Genomic DNA, 26,788 nt, shown 5'->3' with positions numbered 1-26,788 from the left:
AGTGTAAGAAAATGAAGAACAGAGCGTCATCAGTTATAGACAGTAATGTTATTGACAGGATCAAATCACTCTGTTCTTAAGATTCAAATTTAGTGTTGAGCGTAAGAATTGTGATACATCAATGAACTAAAAGATGTATCAACATCAATAATAAGTTAAAAGATGCATCAACAACATGATCTAACTATCAACCTTTAAAGCAATATAGAATCGAAATAATAGCTAGCGAAGATTAAAGCAATATAGAAAATTAAAATAATAGCTAGTGAAATTCGACTATTGCTTCTTGTAATAGTGGATGATGGTAATTCATATTTCTTCTCAATGGAGAAGAGAGGTCAATCTTTCCTTATATTTTAAATCTATCCTATATATAGAGACTATTCATCTTAAAATTTATCATTAACAGTTCATTAATAAATCTTAAAATTTATCATTAACAGTTCATTAATAATGAATAACCCTTTAATGCAATTAAATATTAGATAATTTAATTGGGATTTAGTTTTTTTATTGACAATTAGTTATGATGTGTCAATTAAATGTAAGTTGAAATTAACCTCATCCATGTAGACTTAATTAAATATAATCCACCTATATACTTAATCCTACATTAAATCCTTGTCATCCAAGCTTAATATAAATATTTTTAACTCATCAACTAACTTAATATTAACAAATTGACTCTAAAAGTAATACAATTATCTTCTGGCCTTGGGCTACCATCGTGCGCTCTCTCTATTCTCTTCTCTCCCCGTATTTTATTTTTTATAATTTAGATATTCAACTTTCGAATCCTGACCCAGGCCCACATAAGTTTTTATCGTCAAATAAATTTAGAAGTGTGAACGACGGATTATTTGATAATCAACTATATGAGTTTCCATCGAGCACTCTCTTTATTCTCTTCTGTCCCCATATTTTGTTTTTTTATAATTTAGGTGTTCAATTTTCGAATCGTGACCTGAGCTCACACAAGTTTTTCATCGTCAAATAAATCTGGAAGTATGAATGGCGGACTATTTGACAGTCGACTATAAATTGATTATATAATTTATCTCTCTTCATATAATTTAGGGACAAAATTTGAAAGACATTTGGAATAAGCATAGCTATGAGGAACCTTTGTGATGAGCTGATAATGTTACATCTTGAATTTATTAATGATAGCTATTTATTTATTATAGTTTGATTAATTAATTTTATGTGCGTCGTGTAGGAGATGAAGCTTTGTTTTTTAAATTTTTTAATATTTTAAATTTAAAAAATTAATTAAAAAAATTAACATTTCCTTATATAAATTTCTAATACATTAATATATCCCTCAACATATTACAATACTCAATAAATACTTAAATTAATTTTATTTTAATTTTTTTTAAAACCAAACACTATAATCTAATTGGGAAACCTGAACCCCAGAGGTAAAATCTAAAAAACAAAATAGCTTTGATATTATAACTCAAAGTCTGAACTCTAGAGGTAAAATCTAAAAAAGAATAGTTTTGATACTATAACTCAAAACCTGAACGTTAAATAGCTTTGATACTATAACCCAAAACTTGAACCCTAAATAGCTTTGATATTATAACTCAAAGCATGAACCCTGGAGATAAAATCAAAAAAAAAATAACTTCGATACTATAACCGAAAACCTGAACCTAAAAATTAAATTTTTAAAAAATATTTTAATTATTTTTTAATTCAAAAATTAAAAAAAATTAAAAAGAAAAAAAAACGTTGAAATCCTGCGCGACGCGCATAGTGTTTACTAACGAAGTATGTCATTTATTTACTATAGTTTTATTAATTTTTAAAAAATAATTTAAAGTTTAAAATTATAGAAGATGGAGAAATTCAAGCAGGTGTTTGATAGAGGAGGTCATAAGTGATTGAATTTTTAATAGTAGGAGAAATGCAAGTAGGTGAAGAGTGTTGAAAATCCTGATAGAATATCAAACAGATAAGGAAGACCTAGAGGTGAGGCTTTTTGGCAACAAGAAAAATCTTAAAGCAAAATCTCTTGGCAAATGAGAAAAAAAAAACAAAGGTAATACCTTTTAGTTAAAAAATCCTTCTTAGTGAGGTGTGAGAATCTATGAATAATCTATATTTTGGATTTAAGGTAAATACTAGATCATAGTTTTGTTGTAGGTGATGATCTAGTTGGCTAGAGGTTTAGCCGATTAGAAAGTCAATTGAATTCCCATCATTAGTGGGAACCATATTGTTTTAGATGACTTTTGTGATCAGGCCAATAGTTGATTAAAACCAAATTGAGTAAATTGAAGTATCCATTGCCAAGCAAAAGCTTACATGATTATGAAAACAGTAGATTAAAAATAGGGCCAGTTGACTAGACTTGTGTAAAACAATTGTTTGGAATCTTTTTGAAGACTATAAATAAATGGACAAAGGGAGCTCCTCATGGCTGGTAGAAAAGTTTGAGAGGAAGCTAAAGAAAGTGCTTTACATCCAATCTTGCCCTTATTTTCTAATCTTAGTACATAGTAATAAGTTTTTTCACCTTCAGAAAGAGAAAAGATAATGAAAGTTCGCGACGTGATTTTCCTTACGCATAAGTTGTGGGAGTAGGAACTTAGAAGTTTATGGGAAATTCCTACTAAAATCTATGACGAGTCAAATTGGGAAGACGGTGATGGACTAGCGATCGAAGGAGCTATTACCAAAATAACTTTTTGATCATTATCTAGCAATGAACTCTTCGATTCAATTATCTGATATCTCTGATCATAGAGTTTAGAGTTTGACGTGACAATGGGAGCTACGCATCAGATAGCACTCTTAAGCTACTACATGATTTCTAAATGTTCAAATGTGTCATCAGGTCGTCTCCAGATTATGTGAAAGGAGGTTAATCATAGGATCAACTTATAGCCGACTGCTAAGTGGTTAAGGAATGGAAGAAATTTTTTTCTCCTAAGACATCTGACCTCATTAGAATATATTTATCATCTTTTAACCAATTGAGCACCCCACACCCACATGGACAAAAGTGTCACCACCAAAAACCATAGGTATACTTGTTTTAGTATTTCTTTAGAAGACGTATTTCTCTTAAATAAGGTAGATTCCTTCTCACTTTTTCCAAGGGTGGATTACTTCAAAGTTATTCACACTCTCTCTTCTGATAGATTCCTCATAAGCATTTTTCTTTGGTGTGACTACAATATCTTATTAAGCTTTGATTATACTATCTTATTATCAACTTATTCTTCCTCTTTATATTTGTTGCCAATGGCTCTCGTGCAATATGTTCTCTCTTGCATCTAAAATATATAAACATAATTCATAACGATTGATCATGTAGTGAGAAATACAATGCTAAAAAGTACTCCATACCATTTTAAATGACTTTTGATACTCGTGATCTCTCTACCATTTAGGCTTCTCCTTGTGTTAGGAATAACTACATATGCAATACCGACGATATAAAATTTGAATACCGAAATTGGAAGAGTTGCGGTCTAGCATTAGCAATAAGAGCCACTTAGATTAGCCAAGGAGACTGCCCATCCACCACTTGGAAGAGTAATATATCCTCTAATTTCGCTTACCAATCAAAGCAAGCTCTTCAAAAGAGATTGTAGGCAAGTCATCCTTGGCTAACAAAGCAAGATCTTATCCTCATGTAAGACCTCTCTTCCACTCTACTCATCTCTCCGAGTGATGCTTTCGATCGTTCAAAGTTGGCACGTATTTATAGCTAGCTAGCGATTAGCAATGATTTTCCGAGATATACAATATTTGATTTCGCGAAATCTGTCGGTGGCTTGCTTTTCTTTCATGTTGTATCATGTAGAATATATTCTACACCCTTTTTGAAAGATAAATTCCAAAATATGCTTTCAAATTGTGTCAAACTTTTCTCTTTAAAGGTAAAAAGGTAGTCCACTCGATCTTGTTAAAGATCTTGACAAAGCTCCAGAAGGCTTTTGTGTATCTTTCAATAGAACTCCAATGGAAGGTACTCTACTTCTAAGTGTTTTTGACCTCTAGCGGCCATTATTCCATTCTACATAAAGTCCATTCCTCCGCCACTAAGCGATGTGTTTCTTTGTCGATTGTGTATGGGTTGACCTTGGTTGAGGATTTCAAGTGATGGCGATTCAAAATTATATTCTTGGCTTCTCCAATCAAAAAGCTTTTATGTCGCTATTTATTTCCACTATTTCTTCTTGTTTTCTTCTAGATATAGTTAAGCATTAGATCCTTTGTGAGGGGGTTCTTGAGATATCATACTCAAGTGGTCATACATACTCGGTGTATTTTCCACTTTGTTATCATCTTGCGAAAGGAACTTCGTAACATGTAATACTCACGCGTGAAATGCTTCTACGCGGAAGAAAAATGTAGGATTCTAAAATTGAAAACAAACGAGCAATGCTAACACAATTTGCATAATAGACTCGTAAGGAGAGTTGCAACTCAAAAAATGTCATTATCACGTAGAGAAATCATGTACAAAAAGCTTTTCTATTACAATAGAAATATAAATCGGTTAGTCTCTAATACAACTAAACTTTTCTTTTGTATAAATAAACTTTTATATAAAGACTATAAATAAAGACAATAAAAATAAGATCGGAGCTATCAAATTATTATAGAGTGATGACCTCCCTTCGCCCCTCTATTTTGAGCCTTCAAAATTAACTTGGATAAGCATTAACTAGCTCTTTTACTTGATTCTAGTCGACTTGCTAGCTAGTTGACTGGAATTTTGATCTCATACATCTTGGTCTTGTCTATCAATTGTTACAATATAATCAACTCGAAACCAATTAATCGATTCAAGTGAATAAGATTCACTCAAATAGTCTAATTTTCAAATTCAAACTATTGATAAGTCAACTGCCAATCGACTTAAAACATTCCATTCAACTGAATTCACTTTTAGTCTACTCAACTCGAAACAAAACCTTTCTAGGAGTTGAGTATTTACGTTAAGCCGGCCTTTTTCCTCGTAACAATCTAACGATCATACTTTTCATCCTACGCTATTACTTGACATTTTGGATAGGAACAATCTCAATCATATTAAGAAAACCTCATTGCTAATCGATACCAAACCTGCTTCATTAGCATTTTGCACGACAAAACAATCTATATAGAAAACCCAAGTCTGGTTATGTTCAACCTCATCCATTGGATCTATAACTTCCTCTAAAGAACAAATCGAATTCAATCACATTTGGTTGTTGAAGTAACTAATGGTCTTACCCTCGAAAAGAAAGACAATAGCTGCTCCATTACTTCCTCTTTCAATGAAACAACGCGCCGCACAGTATGATACCACCAAACATACTATCAACTGATATCCTACATATATCAAATTGGGTCAGTTGCCATATAATTTGTCTGAAACTTTCTTCAACCTCTCAGAAACATCCTGTTGTTCAGTACCACACTTAAATGAGTTTACCTCTTTACAGACCTTATAGTAAGGTTCCATGCTTCTACCGATTAGGCCCCAAAAAAATATACTTGACAATCTATGGTAAGTAGAACTTGCATTTCTTAAACTAAGAAGCATGATTCATATCCATGTTTGTGAGAATGTGATTGAATCTAGAAAAAGAATCGAAAAAACAACATAGCATTTCATATCCATGTTTGTGTTCCACCATTTGATCAATTCTAGACAATCAAAAATAGTACTTCTAGTAGAACGTGCTTAAGTCAATGGAAACCATGCACATATGTGTTTTTCCATTCTGTCTCTTTGCCATAACATCTTCGAACTTGATAGTCAAACCAGCAAGGCATCATAATGATCTAAACTAATTTTGTCCAACTCCTCTATTGAGTACACTGAATCCTAACTATACTCAAGCTCTACGTATAAAACAAACTAGGAAGGTTTTGTTCGCAATAGAAACTTATTAATATTTCCTCTCAGTGTAGACCTTCGATTTCTCAAACTATATGCTTCTAAACTGGCTCTCGAACTTGTTCCTTCTCTCTTTTGGATCATAAACTTGCGCAGATATCCCTTCCTAATTAACTTGTCAATCTGAAACTTTAGGCCAATGCACTTCTTTTTTGCCGTGCCCATGTTTCAAGTTATATTGCAAGTAGTTCATCCTATCTTTCTTATGGAAATGGAATGCCATCTTCTTGTCTAATTCCTTGAGACAATTTTTTGAAGCTCTACTATCTACAAGAGCATTCTTCTTACTAGAAACAATAATCTTAGCAAACGCGAAACCCTTTTAATTATTGCTTGATATTTGATTGCTTCATAAGAGTGTTGAGGTAGTGTAGGAGCCCGGGCTTTGATTCTTCCCCCATTTGCTCCTCTCGTTTCACAAATGCAACTAGCTTTGTCCTGAATATAACTTAATCGCTGTGGTCATTTGCATAGGGAACAAGGTTGTGGCTCTCAAGTCTTGCGTTGGTAATTAGCCTTGGAATTTTCGTTGCTTGGGTGCTACTTCTTTTAGGACATACATTGCTATATTTCTTGTTATAGTATCTTTCTACATTGTTGTGGTTCGAGGGAAATGTTTTGAAACTTGAGGAACTATCATTAGGTAGGACTTCGACTTTTCGGCTTCACTATAGTCATGGCTCACTTATGTTAACTCCTCCACTCGCTTGAAGTATGCAAGTGTTCTTCGACTTGCTTGATAGGCGTGAGATTTTTACACGAGATGGACTTCATAACTAGTGAAGTAAGAGTTGGCAAGCTCTCATATCCTAGAGCGGTCATGTTTCCTTAACACGAGTTGTCATGCCCATCGATAATTGCTCATGGGCATGTTGGACACCAAACTAGGTTCTAACCACAAGTTCCTTTCTTGTATAGGTGAACTATATTATTGATATCGTAATTCATTATACTATGAAGCAAAATTAATATTGTAAACCTAGAAACATAAGCAAACTAAACACTTAGCTAGGATAAGAGCTCGTTTATGATCAATTAGTATGAAACCCTATAAAACAAATAAGCTACAATATGTTTCTAATCTATCCATGATAAACAACTAAGATCATACACAAACTCGCCTTGTTAACGTTCATGAAGAAAATCCAAGCAGTGTTTTCATCAAGTTGAAGATTGCAAAATTGTAATGATAAGCATAAAAATATCAAGAACCTTCAGTAGTAGTTTTAAACTTCACAACTATTAACTAGTATTGCATGAATATTTTACTTAACATGCAAACTACTGAACTATCTCAAACAAAATTATATACTATAAATTACTGAAGGACTTAAAGAAACTTCATAACATGTGGCCAAAAGAATGATGGAAAGAAAAAAAGTAACATAAGGATTCCAAATAGCAGTGCAGTTGAGCATTAATTAGTAGTCGACTGTGGCAGTTTCTCCAGCTTCAATCTTTCCTGCATTCTGCACTATGTAAGAGAGAGTATATTAAGAATGAGTATATAAGAGAGTTTCAAACTCATGAGAAGACTTTACTAGATCAAAACAGGAATGTATTAGTAGAGAATAAATTGAACCGTTGTAGACGAAATAGATGATAGAAACTCTTCGTCTTCAGGAAACAACTGGAGATTTTTGGTCTTCAACAAGTAGTCCACTGCATCTTCCTCAAAGTCCAACAAGCAACCAAGCCTAATGAGCTCAGCAAGTGAAGCAATCTGGTCAGGCATTTCAGACAATAAGCCCTTTGCTATCACATCAGCAAAATTTGTTGCATATTCAATGTTGTGTCTTTTTCGTTTCGTTCCACCTTCATCTCTTTGTAAGAATAACTTCGCCTTATCTTTTTCCCAACGGAACATTCTAGTAGCTTTTGAATCTAAAATTGTTCGAGAGGATAGTGTTAGCTTATAGCTAACTGTAATAGGCTCATCAATTTCCAAGACTTCTAAATCAAGCAAATATTTGACAAGGAGACTCCTTTCAGTAGCAATTATATCAAGAGAAGTATCGGAAAGAAAAGCAAGCACAATCCTCAGCAATCCATTGCTCGATATCAGAGATTTCTGATTGACTTCCCTAACACTAGCACCAGTGGTCCTGAACGACTCATCCTTTTCTACAGCCTCAGAAATTGATTGAACACCAATGCTGCTATAGATCTTGTTCATATTTGCTCTAGAAAGTGCAGGAGTGGTTACTTGAGGATACCAGACAAAGATTGTTCCAGAAACCTTGTCAAACAGTTCCTTCAGCAAGAGATCATCGGGAATGAATACGTCTTGTTTGTTGGAAAGAATGAGCTCATCATTACTTTCAACTGGTAATTTTGATATGCTTCCCAGCATAAGTTTCACTGAGTTGCTATTCCAGTGCTTCGCAATGAAGACCCAGAAAGCGGAGCATTGCTGCACCGTAAGGTGGTGTGCTGAAACTTCCCACGAGGACCAGAGCTTGCAGTAGTCATCGACGCATGGACTAAGCCGAACCCCAAAAACCCTTGAAAAGAATTCAAGAAGCTTTGTGTCATAGTATTTATCCAAAATGAAGAGTTGGGAACCAAACAGGTCAAGCTTATCATGTAGTATGCAACTGTTGGAGCTCACCCATTCTCCAGCACCCCGTGGGATCCAAATCCACTCTGCAGCTTCATTATCTTCATTATCAGGCTCCCATTTATGTTCATTCAAGAACAGGTATACTCTCGAGATTGTAGTAATATCAGAGTGACACTTAATATGAAGTGCTAGTAACAGGCATGCCTGAGAGGCATCCACAGATACACCAATTTCTTTAAGCTCCTTTTTATAAGATGAAAGCTCAGATCCGTAGAAGATGTCATCAATAAAGGGACCGTCTTTCCTTTGCAAACTCCACGTAGGATCAAACAGAATGCTCTCTTCTGGAAATCTGTAACCTAGAATTGTCTTTATCCATCTATTGTTCATCTTTTGCTTGAACTCCATTGGAAGAGACTCTGTGTTTTCCTTCAGATTGCGAATGGACTGAAATAAGGATATAATGCTAACTGGATTAATGACAGAAGGATCTCTTGGAAGGTTGATGCTCTCTATGACAAATTTAGCTCCCTCTTTGAATTCAACTATAACACCAAAGGCCTGGAGCTCATTTTTGAAATCATAGATCTCATCGGAGTAACCATAGAATTCAGAATTACCGTCGATAAGTGGAAGATTTGATATAGCTGAGATAGGCTCCCACTCCGGACTAAATAGGATGGAAGCTTTTGGAGATCTGAATCCAAGATTAGTATGCAACCATTCCTTCTCAAGGGAGAAAAGGGAAAGATCATGTGGGAATGTAATTTGCTTTTTGACAAACTGCCTATAACATGTTAACAATGCGAGAACATTTTTGTTTGTGATCAATGTTTTCTTTATAAGGAGATTCAGTCGAGAAGCAATAGCTTTTGAGAAGTCATCTCTGGTTACTGCTACTCCAATTCTCTTTAGCTCTGTCTGATATGACCTGATTCTACCGCCATACATTGGCTCATCTATTACCGGAATGTCGCTGACAACCTGAAGAAGACATTCCCATTCTAAAACAGCCAAAAAAGATTCACCTGGATTTTGATAGCCAAGCTGGGTCTTCAACCATTTAGTCGTCTGTGATAACTTTCTGATGAGATCATCAAGAATGTTAGCATTTTGTATGCATTCAAGTATGAAAATGGCAACATCAGCAGATACAGAGCTTGAAGGCATTTTGAAGTTATTAACCACAATCTGATAATTTTTGTTGAATCCACCTAAAACACCAAATAACTGCAGCTCAGTCTTATAATCAGCAATCTGCTCACCATAGAAAGAAGTGTCAATGAAGGGGAGATTACTGACATGTGAAGCAAGTGTCCATTCTGAATCAAGCAACAATATGGATTCTGATGCTAATCTGAAACCAACTGATGTTTTTAGCCATCTTGCAGTTTTGGTGCTCTGAATTAGATAGTCAGGGGACAAGCTTACCTCTCCCAAATATCTGACCAAATTGAGCAATGAAAAGACTTTTGCTCGGGTTAAGGCGGAATCAGCTGTTGCAATCCTGATATGGCTACCAATATATTCTGATGCGTCCATAAAATCAAATCTGACTCCAATTTCTTTAAGTTCTTCAGTGTACTCTGTTATCTTTTCACCATAAAAATCTTTCAGGATTAATGGTATGTCAACAAGTGTTGATGCTACCTGAAGTAGTCTTCCCCAACCTGAGCTCGGCAAGAATGACTCAGAAGGTGGACTGTAACCAATTGATGTCTTCAACCAGCTTCCAGTTTTGATGCTGCTAAAAAAGATCTGCAGCTTACAATTAGTTCCACGAGATCTTATATTTCTAATCCATTCAAGTAACAAGAATGCATTGTCTCTTGTCAAAGGAGAGTAAACAGTTTGGAAAGCTGCATTTGGAGGATAAACTTGTGGAACATCAGAGGCCTTTCCATTTTGTTGTAGGAACTTCAAAATCTGTCCTTCACATGTAACATTTCCTGCAAAATTTGCAGTTGCCAAATACTCCCTGCTCAGTACAAAATATTTGTCAGCCCTCCATGGATTTGAACCCATTAACATTATCCATTTGCCCATGCTGGCCGGCACAAGGACTTCTGTCTTTTCAAATATCACTTCTCCGTACTCATCTACTATTGGCAAGTGAGAGAACAATGTCTGTAAGCACCATTTGCTAGCATAATTATACTTATGAGAATGATATAGAAAATGAGTGAAGGCTATGACAAGCTTGCTCTTAGTTAGTGACTTGATCACAATTGACCCATAGTCATAAAGACTTAAACTCTGCAGCTTCACAGAATTCTTGAGCCAATCCATTACTCCTGATTTTGACGTTCTTAAAGACAATTGCATGGTTTGTGGCATAAAATATAGGTTTGAGACAGATATAAACTCCCTGTTCCAGTTGATAAGCCATGTGATGATCTCATCACCGTTGGCAATACATAGCTTCTGATAACCATTCGTTGCTTGTGATACACTTAACAAAGATATGCCGCCAGTGGCATCAATAAACCTTAACAGAGGTAAGTCCATAAAACAAGAGTTCCAATTCTGAGCAATGAAGTGTAGAAGTTCTACATAAATATCATCAGGCATTCCCTTTGGAAGATCAGAACCCTGAATGAATGATGCATACCATGATAGATCAACATAGTTCACTCCCAGAAATCCTAGTACATTATTATAGTCATCATTATCCAAGTAGGCATTTACTATATGACTTCCATTTGAATGCAGGTTAAGTATATCAACCCCAGACTTCTGTGCTTTGATTAGAACATGCCAAAATGAAGGAGCAAGCCTCTTAATTTCACTGGGCTTACAGAACATTTTTTGTGAGTTATTTAATTCACATGGTATTATACGCTCAGCAGTGATCTTTTCTTTAATGGATTGTCTCACAGGATCTAGCAACTTGATATGAGATTCCTCCACTGGTATGAAATTGAACAAGAAGGGAATGGAAAATGAGGGCGCCTCATGTGCTCCTTTAATTAGTGTAGTGAAAGCATTCATAAATGCAGAAGGTACACAGCTGAGAATTCCTTCGTTCCATGGGCTATTTAGCTGTATCGACTCCCTTGAAGAAACCAGAAGGAAATCTGCCTGGATTATAAATGGGAAACCAGTCTCCATGTCAGTAGGAAGAAAGGAATACACACCAGACTTTCGCATCCCGCGATTCAACCGCCTTCCAAAGGGAAAAGCCAGAGTAATAGCCCATTCATCAACTTCAGCCCTCTTCTTTGAAATGCATTGCTGTTTTACAGGGAACCTTTGCTTCCACATGTAGTAACAGCATTGTTCCTCATCTCCCTTGTCGCCCATTTGAGCAGTAAGATGGAGAGGGTATGATTCTGCATTGAAGTTCCTCCTCGTTTGGCAATTGTCTTCACCAGATATAAAGATCTTGCAGCCAGTATTACATGTTGAACCATCGCTATCTCCCCTAACAGATAGCTGCCTAATTTTTGAAAGAAAGAGTAGGACCTCGGGTTGTAAATTTAATAATTGTTGCTTCACAGCTGACTCTTTTTCAATCTTCAAAGGCAAGATTAAAACAGTTGTAGGAAGGCTTTTTGAAGGGCCATACAAATTTTTTATGTCAGAAAGGCTTGGATTCTCATCAACCCACTCAGGCACAATGTAGCCTAGGTTGCAATCAGGTGATGGTTCCTCATCGAAGCATATTTGGTACCCATTGCTGAAGATAAAGGGCTTACTGGATATCAGAAAGACACTTTTGAATCCTATACCTACAAATTGATAAATACATACTATCATAGTTGAACTCTAAACACTAATTATTTAACTAGTATCGCCGAAAATGAAATAAATATGCTTATAAAGTTAATGTGAAATTGTATTCCAGATGCTCATCTAGTTCAACCATGAAGAAAGAAGATTATGATCTAACTTTACTGAATAGAACAAAGGTAATAATGATACACTCCCAACTTGGACTTGACACAAGAAAATATTTCTTTTAGTTAGCAATATGATTGTCATGAAAGACCTATATGGCTATATGAATTTCCCTCAAATTTTAGAATCACTCAAGATTAATAATTTAATGGCATATTATGACTTGGATTATTGTGGTTGTTTGACACGAACAGATGAAATGAAAAAATAAAATGTTAGAAATTCTATCATTAAAGTCCAAGATATACAAATCAAGAACAATAGAAAAAGATAATCCGTCAAATATTAGTTTTAATTAGCTTTAATTAGTTTCCTTAAAAAAAATTCCTTTTCATTAGTTTCCTTTCAATTGTAAATTTTTTCTATAAACAAGAGAGCCTTGTACCTATTCTTTTGTGTAAAAGAAATTATTTCTTCCTCATTTTCTCAGTTGGTATCAAAGCAGAAGGATCAACTCTTGAAGGTGATAAAATCCAACTTCTCATCTAGTATTCCTAGTGTTTCCTTGGCACAAACAGGTAGCAATCCTAAAGCTCTCTCTTGTTTAAACTCCTCTCCGTGGATCATAGATTCTAGAGCCACGGACCACATGCCTAGTTGCTCTCACTTATTTGATACTTATTCCCATTGTTTTGGAAACGAAAAAATTAGAACTGTCGATGGTAGTTTTTCACCTATTGCAAAAAAAAAGGGCTTATCAAACTAACCGAATAAATTAATCTCAATTCGGTTCTTCATGTTTCTAAATTAGCCTGCAACCTTTTGTAGTAAACTATCTAAAGATTCTAATTGTCCTATTATATTTCTTGGATCACATTTTGAATTTCAGGACCAAAACTCGGGATGATCATTGGGCGTGCTAGAATGATTGAAGGTCTCTACTACTTGGATGAAATACCTATTATTAATAAAAAAAACTTAGAGCTTTAAAATTATTAGTTCAAACTTAGTTCGAGAAAAAATAATGCTATGGCAATATAGACTAGGACATCTTAGTTTCCTTATCTAAAAACCTTATTTCGGGAATTATTTAAAGACATTGATTGTTCTCCTTTACATTGTGAAACTTGTTTTTTTGTAAAATTTCATCGTTCAACTTATTTGCCAAAAAATTACCAAACCTCCAAACCTTTGTATTTGATTCATAGTGATGTTTGGGGCCCATCTAAAATTACTACTCTTTTTGGAAAAAAAAAATGGATTGTATATTTATTGATGACCATACACTTTTATGTTGGATTTATCCGATGAATAAAAAAATCTGAAGTGAAAAATTTGTTCAAAAATTTTTACACTCTGATTGAAAATCAATTTCAGACCAAAATTTGTATTTTACATTCTAACAATGGAACAAAAAATTTTAATGAGCACTTGGGTGATTTTTTTGAACAAAAAAGACATTTTTCATCAATCTACTTGCCGGGATATCCCTCAACAAAATGGCATTGCAAAATAAAAAAATAAACATTTACTTGAAGTAGCACGTGTCATAATGTTTTATATGAATGTCCTAAGTATTTATAGGGTGAAGCAATTTTAACAGCCTCTTATTTGATAAATAGGATATCTACTAAGGTGTTAGAATACAGAACACCTCTTGATTGTCATAAAAAAAATCCCGAAATTAGATTGTTTTCTGATTTATCTGGCAAAGTTTTTGAATGTACTGTTTATGTTCATGTTCCATGTCAATTTCGTTCAAAACTTGAACCATGTTGCTATAAAATACGTATTCTTGGGTTATTCGTTAAACAAAAAAGGGTATAAGTGTTTCGATCCTCAAACAAAAAAAAAATTGTGAACATGGATGTGTTTTTTTTAGAAACAAGACCAAAACCCTAATAGGGGTGACAAGTGAAGAAAAAGATAATTTTTTGGACATTTCTATTCATATCATTTTTCTAAACAATCTTGAAAATAATCACACCTACCTCTAGTGCTTAGTGTTGGAAACTCTCGATCAGGCAGAGAAATGCTGCAAATTGATCGCCGTGATTTGAATTATGAGTTTCAGGTTTATCTTAGGAAGAGATTTCATATGAGGAATAAAGACTTGAATATCAAGCTTGCACAACACCAGTCTGAAAATCCGAGCTCTAGCACCGAAATTTCATGTAACCCTATCCCAAGTCCAGCTTTTATTCCTCTTATTGTGTCTAATTCTTCACCTACTATTCCTGATCTTGACGTTCCTATAGCAATTAGAAAAGGTGTCTGAAATTGCACTAATCATCCTATTGCAAATTATCTTTCCTATCAAAGACTATAAAAAAAAACCATAAACATTTCACTTCTAAGATTTCACACTTGATTGTTCCAAGGAATATACAGGAAGTGTTGGATGATTCGAGTTGGAATTTAGCAATCATGGAAGATATGACTGCTTTAAGGGGATGTGGCACTTGGGAGATAGTTGATCTACCCAAAAGCAAGAAACGAGTTAGGTATAAATGGGTGTTTACAATAAAATATAAAGCTGATGGAAGCATTGAAAGGTACAAGGCTAGATTAGTGGCTAAAGGCTTCACTCAGACTTATGGGATTGACTATCAAGAGACGTTTGGTCCCGTTGCTAAGATAAACTCTATTAGAATTATGTTATCTCTTGCGGTGAATTCAGATTGGCCTCTACATCAACTTGACATTAAAAACGCATTTCTCAATGGTGATCTAGAGCAGGAGGTGTTCATGAGTCTACTGCCATGATTTGAGAAGAGACTTGGCGGTGAAAAAGTGTTCAAATTAAATAAGGCATTATATGGACTCAAACAGTCACCAAGAGCATGGTTTAAACACTTTGGAAAGGTTGTTGTCACTTATGGCATCTCACAGAGTCAAGCAGATCACACAATATTTTATAAACATTCAAAAAAAGGGAAAAGTTGTTGTTTTGATTGTTTACGTTGATAACATTATCTTAACTGGCGATGATGAAATAGAATTAGCAGTCCTAAAGAAGAGACTCACAAAAGAGTTTCAAATTAAAGATCTAGGAGTTGTCAAGTATTTCCTCGGAATGAAATTTGCAAGATCCAAGAAAGGTATATTTGTTAATCAAAGAAAATATATTCTTGATCTCCTTGGAGAAACAGGTTTGCTGGGGTGTAAAATGGTTGAGACTCTGATTGAACCTAATTTGAAATTACAAGCTGCTAGGGCTGAAGAAGTAAAGAAAAGGGACCTTTATCAAAGACTCGTAGGAAAATTAATTTACTTGTCTCATACGTGGCCTGATGCCGCTTTTGCAGTTAGCATGGTAAGTCAATTCATGCACTCACCAGGAGCAGAACATTTCGAAGCCGTCTATAGGATATTGAGATATTTGAAAGGGCCTTCAGGGAGAGGTTTATTATTCAAGAAACATGGATATCTTTAAGTCAAAGTCTACACAGATACAGATTGGGCAGGGAGTGTTACGGATAGGAGATCAACATCAGGCTACTGTTCCTTTGTTGGTGGGAACCTAGTTACATGGCGAAGTAAAAAACATACTGTGATAGCTAAAAGTAGTGCTAAAGTAGAATTCAGAGTTGTTGCCCATGGAATCTATGACGTGATGTGGATTAAAAGAATTCTAGAGAAACTGAAGCTTTCTTACTCAACCCCTATAAAGGTTTATTGTGACAATAAAGCGACTATTTCCATAGCTCATAATCTTGTTCTTCATGATTGCACAAAGCATATAGAAGTGGATAAAGATTTCATCAAGGAGAAAATCAGCAGTGGAATAATATGCATGATATATCTTCCAACAAATGAACAATTAGTTGATATATTAACAAAGAGACTACACAAAAAACAATTCGATAAGCTAACTAGCAAGCTGGCTATGGAAGATATCTACAAACCAACTTGAGGAGGAGTGTTGGAAATTCTGTAATTAAAGTCAAAGATATACAAATCAAGAAAAATAGGAAAGGATAATTTGTCAAATATTAGCCTTAATTAGTTTCCTTTTCATTAGTTTCCTTTCTATTGTAAATTCTCTCTATAAACAAGAGAGCCTTGTACTTATACTTTTGTGTAAAAGAAATTACTTCTTCCTCATTTTCTGAGTTAAAATAAAATAGGAATATTGATAATAGTTATTATTGCAACATAAAATAACTAAATTATTTTCATAACTATTAATTTTCAATGTTTTGAGTGATACATATGTATTAAATATAAAGTGAGAATAATTAATAAAAAGTACTATAAAAGATAAAGTGAATATGTATGTAAAATTTTAAGAGAAAGTAGATAAATTAATGGCATACCATAATCCTTATTGAATTATATGGAATTAAACTTCATTTGTTGTCATAGTTATATCAATAACAATTTGGATAACAACTATATTCCAAGATTTGTATATGTTTTTTTCTAAAACTAAGCCAAATAAACTCCATAAAAATATTAGTTGTTCGATGAAAAAACCAAAAATCTATTAAAAAAATTATTGTTACTCAATTTATTAAAAAATATTAATAGTGCCATAACATTTTATCACAAACTTGAGATATTATCCAAATAAGAAACATTGTAGTCAATAATTCAATAGTAGTGCCACATCAAGTGGTATCATAATGGAATCTTAGAGTCCCCACGGGGGTGCCGAGTTGGTTAGAGGGTGACAAATTTGTTATATTGGGGAAGGGATCAATTCCCGATGGGCGCATGCCCTCGGAGAAAAAACTCCTCTCACCCCCTAACCACTCGGCGGTTGGAGACGACTGTACAGGACGGCTGGAATGAGCGTAATCACCTTTTGCTATAATAATGGAATCTCGGAATGTTCTACTTTTCAAAGATACTATATATTCTCTTCCACCATGAGTCTTCTTGGGTGCATTTGCTATGCTCATATCGTATCCCTTGGTCTGGTCTCTCTAGTGCATCTTTCTTCATGCCTCTAGAAAACTTATTGTTGTTACTCTCCTAAATCTCACTGTGGTTTATCTTTGCTGATGTGAGCTTTTTTAAGTCCTTTTTTTTTCTATTTGTCTACACCATCTCTATTTAAGTTAATTATGGAAGCTTGTCTTATTTCTACACCATATCCCTCCACCTTTTGATATTCCAATACTTGAGATATCTCCACTACATGTCCATAGTCAATGTCCATGACATGAAAATGATTTAGCACATCCTTGAGACTCTCCCATTATCCAACCACAAATAACTATCACCATTATCCTTCCCCATTCTAATAGTGGAACTCCCGCCATGATGGTCAATCATCTAAGATTCCTCCTCTATGAGTGTAGAGTCGATGTCCACAATAATAAGATACTTCTGCAAATCCTTGAGAATCTTTTGCTCTCCGGCTACTAGTAACCCTCTTGGATCCTTTGCCCCCTTCATTTGGACATTTTCATTCTTTTTTGAAAAGGTACTCATTAAATCTTCCACCTCATATCCACTTTCTCATTTTATATTTTATATCTCCCTTCATGCCTTTAGAAAGGTTATTATTGTTACTCTCCTAAGTCTTCTCATGTTTTATTTGCTGATGTGAGCATCTTCGAGTTCATTCTTTTCCATCTTTTCAATTTATCTACACCATCTCTATTTATGTTAATCAAGGAAGCTCTCCCTATTTCTACACCATATCTTTTCCTATTCCAATAGTAGAACTCCCTCCAGATTTTGAGATTCCAATACTTGAGATATCTCCACTATGGGTGCATGGTCAATGTCCACGACATGAAGATTATTTAGTACACCCTTGAGACTTTCCCACTATCCAACCACAAATAACCATCACCATTATGCTTCCCCACACTAACAACAGAACTCCCTCAACAAGGGTCAATTATCTAAGATGCCTCCTCTACAAGTGTAGAGTCGATGTCCACAAGAGGAAGTTGCTTCCGCAAATCCTTGAGACTCTTCTGCTCTCCAGCTACTAGTAGCCCTCTAAGATCCTCCACCCCCTTCATTTGGACATTCTCATTCTTTTTAGCAAAGGTATTCATTAAATCTTCCACCGTACATCCACTTTCTCGTTTTATATTCTATATCTCCTTATCACCCTATTTTTGTTGCTTCTTTATCATCACATAAATTCTTAGAAATGTCTAGGAGACATTTTTAAATTTTGGAAGTAGGTAGGCTATGGTGGAGGAGATTGATGTTTTACATTCTAACAACACTTGGAACACAATTCTTCTCTATCCTAATAAATCCACAATGTGTTGTAAATGAGTTTTGTCCATCAAATGTTCACCAAATGACATTGTTGCTTAGCTTAAAGCTTGTGTAGTGGCCAACGGCTTCACCCAAATTTATGGTGTTGAGTACCTTGACACCTTTCCGGTGACAGATCACTTAAGTTTGTCACTACCATTGCTCACTACTTCTTTGACTGACCCCTTCATCGACTTGACATCAAAAATACTTTCCATCCATAACGATCTTCTAGACAAGGCTTATATAGAGCAACCTCTAAGGCTTGTTGCATATAGGAAGACTAGCCTCTTAAGTAAGAAAGTTACTATATGGATGAAAACAATCTCCAAGAGGCAAAGTTTATCAAAAGTACAAAACTAAAAATTTGGGTAATTTCAAATACTTCCTTGTTGCACACTCTATATTCCACAACATAATATTGGTGCCATCGTGCCCCAAGTGGTTGAGCTCGAATCAAGTTGATTCTTAGGGAGATTAAGATATTGAAGAGATTGCTGCTCAATCACATCCAAGTGGTCGAGTGGGACTAAGTGGTTTTGATGTTTGGTCAAAGATGTTAGTACCCTCGAACAGTTGAGGGGGTGATTGTTGGAATCCCAAGTGGTGAAAACCATGTTATTTTGATGTTTGATCAGATTAGTTTAAGTTAGGCATTACTATTGTTATCAATATGGGTGCCTAAGTGTACAGGGACTTAGAAAAACACATAGGCGCAATGGCTCCGGATCTAGTAGAGTACGGTAAAAGATGGTATGTGACACCCAAGGGACCGAAAAGGATGAGAAGCATCGAAGACAGTCAGATCTTGGCAAAAGACGCAAGCGAGAAGGATGACATGGGAAGGGAGTCGACGAGCTCGATGCATCTAAGGTACGAGGAGTTACGGAAGAGTACTCCGGTGGAACGAGAATGACGCACGAGGAATGAGCCAAAAGGGCTCAGTGGATATGAGGGACGAGAAACTGAGAGGAAGTCTATGCAAGGTAAACTGGTGAAGTGAGTTGAGCGATTTACACTTGAGATGAGAGTAATACTCAATTTAGGCAGACTCAAGTGTAGTGAATTGAGTTAGGAGGTTCAGACGATCAAAACAAATGGATGATCTGATCTATTGAACCAACCATTCGGACTATTGAAACAAGGTTTCGGTTGACTAGAAGATCTGATTGACCGAACCAGGTTCGGTCGACTGATGCACAATATTATTTGTTTAATTATTTGAACAAGTCAATTGCGGGATAAGATCTTTGGATCAGGCGACCGAAAGATTAGGATTGATTGACTGCAAGCACACGTGGAACATGATCAACGCACAAATTCAATGTAAGTGGATCAGGTGATCGAAAAGCGGAGATCCAAGCTCACTACATTCGAGTCTGGAAGAGTGCCAAGTCAGCAACGCGATGAGATATGACTTGTTCACAGATGAGGATGATCTGCCACATTAGAGTTTTCTAATCGATTGGATAGTGTTTTTCGGTCGACCGAATACGCCACATCAACAGTGCGACTAGAGTCTATAAAAGGAAGCTAGAAGCTCGTGTTTAATTACCACACGACCAACACAACTGCAGCTACATAAAATCTATTGTGTCTTTATTTATTTTCTTTCTTCCTTGTAAAACAAACTATGTAAGAGGTTTTTCCATCTCTGACACCTTACCGAAGAGCAGAAGGATAGTGGATAGGCGATTTGTGCATAAACCATAGACATAGCAACCCTAGGGGGTTATGAATTAAGTAAATCTTGTGTCCCTTCTTGTTTATGTTTATTCACTTCAACTAATGTGTTTCCTTACTAAGCAATTAGCAAGAGAAAAGTATTTTATTTTGCATGTACGTTATTCACTTCCTCCTCTAGCGATCTGTAGTGCTTTTACCACACTATCAAAAGGTTTATGTTTGGTTTAAGGATTTAAGTTAGGTTAACGTTGCTTGTCAAGTAGGTAAAAGTTGATAGAACATTTCATAATTAGAGAAGTCCAATAGGTGTGGTGGGTAAAGGGAAAGTCCACAAGTGTTGGCAAAGGTGAAGTACAAGTAGGTTAAGATTGACCGGATACTTGATGGATGGAAGTCCAAGATGGTCAAGGTTAACTAAGTGCTTAGCAGATCAAGTCCAAGCGGTTCATGTTACACGGATGCTTGGTGATTGAATGACTAAGCAAACCAAGATTAACCGAATGCTTAGTGGAAGTGTTGGTAGGTCAAGATTAATTAAATATTAGGTCGATGTTGAAGGCCCAAAGGTCAAGACTCTTGGTAAAAATAAAGTCCCGAAGGTGAGACCTCTTCGTAAATGAAAGTCTTAACAGGTCAAGGTTGATTGGACATTAGACAGATGATGAATTTCTAAAAGTGAGGCTTTTTAGCAAAGCCCTTTGGCATGACGATAAAGTCTATGAAGCAAAGCCTTTTGGCAAAGGAAGTTCCGGATGTGAGGCCTCTGGGTATGACGATAAAGTCCCTTTTTGGCAAAGGAAGTTCCTGAGGCGAAACCTCTTGGAAAGATGAGGAAGTGTCTTGAGAAAGTTTAAGTGAGATGGGAGTCTATGAGTGACTTATATTTTGGGTTTTAGATAATATTTGACTTAACCAATGACTCAATCTTAAATTGGTTGTGATCAATGATCTAGTCAATTGAAGATTAGTTTCAGTTGGCTAATGTGTAAGTTCACTAGGCAAAAAGTCATAAGTTCTCAGAGAAATTGAGCATGGATGCCTGACGAACTTGCCACAAATGTAAAGATAACCTTTCAAACTCAATTTGAGTCCTCTAGGTGGTCCATCAAGGACTTTTGGAAAAAAAAAAAGTGAAATAAAGGATCAAAGCATAAAAAGACTAAGGAGAATTCTGAGAATGCAAAGTAAAGGTTACCTTTTAGAATCAATCTAAGTCTCGAATCTTCCATGCCCATTAAGGACCTTTTGCCAAGAGTAATTGATAGACATAAAGGCATCAATATGAGTCCTCGAAGTCTGTCAAGGTCTTTTTGCCATAATAAGAAATTATTAATCAGCATAAATGCCTCAAATATAAGGAATTCAAGCATGGAAAGATAGAAGGGAATGCTTTGAATGTAATGATGACATTTTGGACTTAATCTGAGTCCTACAGGTCCATCAAAGAATTTTGATAAAAAGTCACTGATGGGCATGTAGGCCTCAAATCTAAGGAGAATAAGTATGCAAAGACGGATGAGAATTTAGGATTGTAAATGTAATAATGTACAGGTGACCTTTTGGGTTTAATTTAAGTCCTCCAGGTCCATAAAAAACTGTTTGCCAAAAGTTATTGATGGGAACAAAGGTGGAATTTATACATGGAAAGGCTGAGGGGAATGCTAGGAGTATAAATGTAACCTTTTGGATGCAATTAGAGTTCTCTAGGCCATCGAGAACTTTTTGCCAAAAGTCCTTAATGAGCATACAAGCCTCGGTTACAAGAAAATTGAGGAAGATTAAGAGGAATGCTAGGAATGTAAAGATTGTTGGAGCAATCTAGTAACCCTAGGTTTTGATGTTTGGGCAAAAGTTTAAGTTAGGTTTATTGTTGTATTTGATATGCATTGTGAGTGTGCAGGATACAGGTACAACAAGGAAAGTCCAAGTGTGATCTTGGCAAAGGAAGAAAGTCCAAGGATGAGTCTTGGCAGTGTAAGTCCAAGCATGTAGTCTTGGCAACGTAAGTCCAAGTGTGACTTGGCAATAGATGAAGTCCCGGAGGCGCGACCTCTTGGCAAAGGAAGACCCGACAACAATGACAAGGCCGATGGAAGCTCCAGAAGGCAAGACGTGAAAGATGGGGAGGCATCCGAGGGACGCAAGGCTGATGGAGGAGGCTAGAAGGCTAGGTCTAGGTTGGTCGGGCGAGAACGAGTGCTGAGCGAATGTACTCGGGGTAAAATCTTAGAATTAGGGGGTACTGCAGCAGCACTGTAGCGTTACTGCAGCAGCACTGTAGCGTTACTGTAGCAGTCGACTGATGGTTTCATCAGTCGACTCGGAGCGAACAGAGGGTTGGTATCGAGCCGTTGGGCTGCAACGGTCGAATTTCCACGAAGGGCAGTCGACTGCATGTTTTAGCAGTCGACTGGTAGACGGGGTTTTCTAACCCGTGGCCTATATAACCAAGCATTGAAAGCTTGGTTAAAGTTGACGAAATAGAGGTGGTTAACCCCTATTAGTAGTCTACCAGTGCCCTAGCTTCTCAAGAGTCCTTGGTGAGAGTTTGTGGCGAGGTTTCTCCACCCACAAGGAACTACACGAGCTAGCCGGAGGTTTTCCGGGGAGTCATCCACAGACGGATCGAGATCGTCCACCTTACGAATAGCCGTGGAGTAGGAGTTTCATCTCCAAACCACGTTAAACAACGTGTCATTGGGTTTGCTTCTTGTTTATTGTTTTCTAGGGTTAGCTTTGCTTTTGTTTGTTAGTATTTTTTTTTCCGCTGTGCACTAACAAACGTAGCAAACGTCAAGATCCTAACAAAGATGACCTTTTAGACTCAATAGTCCTCTAAATCCATCAAGGACTTTTGGCAAAAATACATTGATGGGCATAAAGACCTCAAATGTAGGGAATTCAGAAAGCCTGAAGGGAATTCTAGAAATGTAAAGGTGACCTTTTGGACTTAATTTGAGTCATCCAAGTCCATCAAAAGTCCTTGATAGGCATGAAGACCTCAGATAGAAGGAATTTCAGCATGGGAAGATTGAGGGGATGCCAAGAATGTGAAGGTGACCTTTTGAACTCAATCTGAGTCCTCCAGGTGCATCATGCCAATAGTCATTAATAGCATAAAAGTGTCAGATGTAGAAAATTTAGGCATGCAAAGACTGAGGGAAATGTTAGGAGTATAAAGGTGAGCTTTTGGACTCAATCAAAGCCCTTTGAGACCATCAAGGACTACATGTTTGGCATAAAGGTCTCTGATTTAAAAAAAAAAATATGAGCATGGAGAATCTGTGAGGAAAATGCACTGACTATTGGCAAAAAGTCCTTAATGAGCACGCAAGCCTTAAATCCAAGGAAATTATGCATGTGAAGACTAAGGGGAATGCTAAGAAAGCAAAAGTCACCTTTTGGACTAAGTATGAGTCCTCCAAATCCATCAAGCACTTTTGGTAAAAAAGACCTTGATTGACATACAGGCCTTGAATTCAAGGAAATTGAGCATGGAAGAACTTAAGGGAATGTGATGAATGTAAACATGACCTACTCAATCTAAGTACTTCATGTCTTCATCCATCAAGGAAAAACAATAAAACTAAAGAGTAGATATTCATACATATATAATTTTATTATATAAGCAAGACATTATAATTACACAAATTATTAAAACTAAGGTTTTTAAAAAATAATAAGCTATAAATATACAATAAAAAACTTTAAAATATATTGTTTTAATAGCAATAAACTATTGTTATTTAAAAAAAAACTCAATATATTTAAACAATTGAACAAAGAAATTGAAAAATAAATATTAAAGACAAGAAAAAAGACATGATTTTTAGTTCATTTAAAAATCAAATAAAACAAGCATAGAAGGTATTTAGTTTTTTTTTTTCCTTTTAATTACTGATTGGGCTGGACCATCTCAAAATTAATCTATTCATGACAATGTTCTTGATTGATTTTATTTTCCTCAATTATAAAGAAAACTAAATTTTTTTTAAAAAAAAATTATAATTATATTTTATTGATTATAAATAAGCTAATCTATTAATTTATTGAGAAATATTTTTAAAAAATAACAAGTAATAAAATATTTAAAAAAACATCCCACTAATTTTTAAACAATATATTTTATTATATTTCTTTTTAAAAAAAATAGTTTCTTTTTACTAGATAAAACATCAAAATCAATAATTATTTACTTACCAAAAAAGAGAAAAATTACGATTTAAAAAACAAATGCTGAGTGAATAATTTCGCTAGCAAAAATATTATTTTACAGATGAGATACTGAGAAGTATTGACATTAAAAATCTCTAGATCTCCTTCATTTTTCCAAAGTTTTTCACAATTTCATGAAACTATTATCATCTTTGGAATGCAAACAAAAATTAGAATCATATGTGATAGGGGACAAGGTCCCCTTCCAACCCAACAAATTCGACCCACATGGTGCAGATCCAACCTAGTTACTCACAAGTTGTATTGGGACAGGACCCAAACACTACCAACAACCCGCAAACCCGAGACCTGAGACCTGAGACCTGAGACCCAATAGCCCATTAGATTTTGGGAGCATGTCCAACTAATATTCCATGGTAAGAGGAGGCTATGGTATCAACCCTAACTCTACCTTTATTCTTCTAATATTCCATTTTTTTCATGATCCACACCTGACTTAGACAGACATTGGAGGTGCCTTGCTGGGATGACTCCCAATCAGTCCTCTGGCTACATAGGTCCGGACATGGGACAAGGCTTAGGTCATCCCACAGGCGGCAGATTCCTCAGCCAAAACAATGAGGAAACTAGTAACATAGCAAGGTCAATATAAAGTGTCTCATAGAAATAAATGTTTTCACAAAAAATAACATACAATTAGAACCAACAAAAGTGCAAACCTTTCTCCCCTATGTAGCCAAGGTGTCGTTTCCCTTTCTTTGTTGATTTACCAATCCTACAAATGGAAACAATGTTCGACGTAGAGAAACCTATCTCATTGTTGAATAGGAGCAGTGTTGTTTTGGCTCCGGTCATCGTGATATCCTTTGAAGTAATCAGAAACTCAAGGGATGGAGTGACTCCCTCTGCATACTTGTTGTCCTCTGCATTCTGTCGAATGCAAATTGATAAATTAAATACGACTGAAAACGGTTAGTAGAGATGGCAACCCATATACAGCACAAACTACGACCTAGAATCCGGAAAGAGTTAGTAGAAACTACAGTGACCTGAACAAGCTCCATGAGGAAGTGGACATCCTTGGAATAAAGCTCTTCGGAGAGGTAGAGGACGGCCTGATGGATGTCCTCAGCCAGGGGATTCTTGTCATGTCTCCCAATGTAGTACCTCTCTCTCCGTATCCACTCGACGTGCTCGCGAGGGGTGGAGTAAGCAGCGGCAGCGGCAGCGGCGGCGGCCATTAGAGCAAGAGCAAGGGCGAGTGCAACAGCAGCGGCCCATCCAGAGGAAGGAGCAGAAGAGTCGAGGAGGTCTTAAAGGAAGTAACTTCGGCATTTTCCAAATAGCCACCCAGATTTCTAAATTTCCCAGGGTTCACTTAATTCCAATATTACCGCTCTTGTCAACCGCTATAATACTTGCCCATCTTCCCAAGCATTTCAGCCACCCAAACATCAATTATGCCAAAGAACGGAAACTAAAATTAAAAATAAAATTTTGGGAGTTAAAATGTTTTTATCGTTTAATACAATCTATCGGTGGATATCATCCGAAAATCGGATAGAAAACCGTGAGTAGAAAAAACAAAATGATATATGTAGTTAAAATTATAACATATAGTAAAAAATAACTCATAAAAATATATGATATATCAAAAAAAAAAAAATGACACGTATATTCTTTTTTAATTATATAAATTAAGAGATTTTTTCTCTTTCTATTATCTTTCCACGTCCTAAATTTATTTCATTCTTCCACTATCGACTCCCTTAGATCAAGGGCGGAGCCGGGTTGAAGGTTACCCGGGCTGTAGCCCGAGTAGCCTTCAATCTTGACAAAGGGATTTGTCATAGATTTACTATGGGAGAAGTAAAAATAATGGGAGAGAAACGAGAAATAGCCCGGATGACGGTGTTGTCGTTGACACTTGTAGCCCACCTCCCACAATCAGCCCAGGTAAATCATCCGGACTGACTCCGCCATTACCTTAGATAAGATCTAAAGCATTAGAGATTCGTGCTCTGTCAACCGCTATGGCGCTATAAGACAGCAAGGGCGAGAGCAAAAGCAAGTGTAACAGCAGCACATTGCGAAGCGAAGCGGTGGAACCATAGCTAAAAAGGTTGAGTACGAAATTTCGGTCTAAGGAAGTAACTTAACGAAGAAGTTAACGTGGAAAAAGTGAGGGACAGACACTGAAGTGTCTCTGGCTTTCAACGGAGAATATAACGAGTACAACTCCTTCGCTTTTACTAAAACAAATTGTATTTAAGAATTTCATGATTCTACTAACTAAAAAATCAAAAAGAAGATCTTGATAAAAGAAAATTTCGACTTTTTATTAGAAAAGTGGTCATGTTTTCTTATTTACCTAAAAAATA

The 26,788-nt window shown here is 35.9% G+C and overlaps 1 protein-coding gene across 4 annotated transcripts; it reads right to left on the bottom strand.

The window, feature by feature from the left end:
* Positions 1–7,135: 7,135 nt before the first annotated feature.
* On the bottom strand, positions 7,136–26,490 carry LOC121986113. 4 transcript variants are annotated; one of them, XM_042539925.1, is made up of 4 exons: positions 25,457–26,490; positions 25,127–25,337; positions 7,453–12,205; positions 7,136–7,385 (listed from the first exon to the last, which is right to left on the bottom strand). In XM_042539925.1, the coding sequence occupies exons 1-3, from the start codon at positions 25,646–25,648 to the stop codon at positions 7,473–7,475; spliced, it is 5,136 nt and encodes a 1,711-aa protein (XP_042395859.1). In that variant the 5' UTR covers positions 25,649–26,490; the 3' UTR covers positions 7,136–7,385; positions 7,453–7,472. The 4 variants fall into 4 exon arrangements, with proteins under 4 accessions (XP_042395859.1, XP_042395858.1, XP_042395856.1 ...); XM_042539924.1 differs by having other exon boundaries at positions 7,136–7,380; XM_042539922.1 differs by having other exon boundaries at positions 7,494–12,205.
* Between the last annotated feature and the right edge of the window lie 298 nt (positions 26,491–26,788).

The sequence above is a fragment of the Zingiber officinale genome, chromosome 5B (genome assembly GCF_018446385.1).
Source record: "Zingiber officinale cultivar Zhangliang chromosome 5B, Zo_v1.1, whole genome shotgun sequence".
Classification (NCBI taxonomy): Eukaryota; Viridiplantae; Streptophyta; class Magnoliopsida; order Zingiberales; family Zingiberaceae; genus Zingiber; species Zingiber officinale.
The sequence above is the reverse complement of the archived record's forward strand: the minus strand, read 5'-3'. Positions and strand labels throughout refer to the sequence as shown.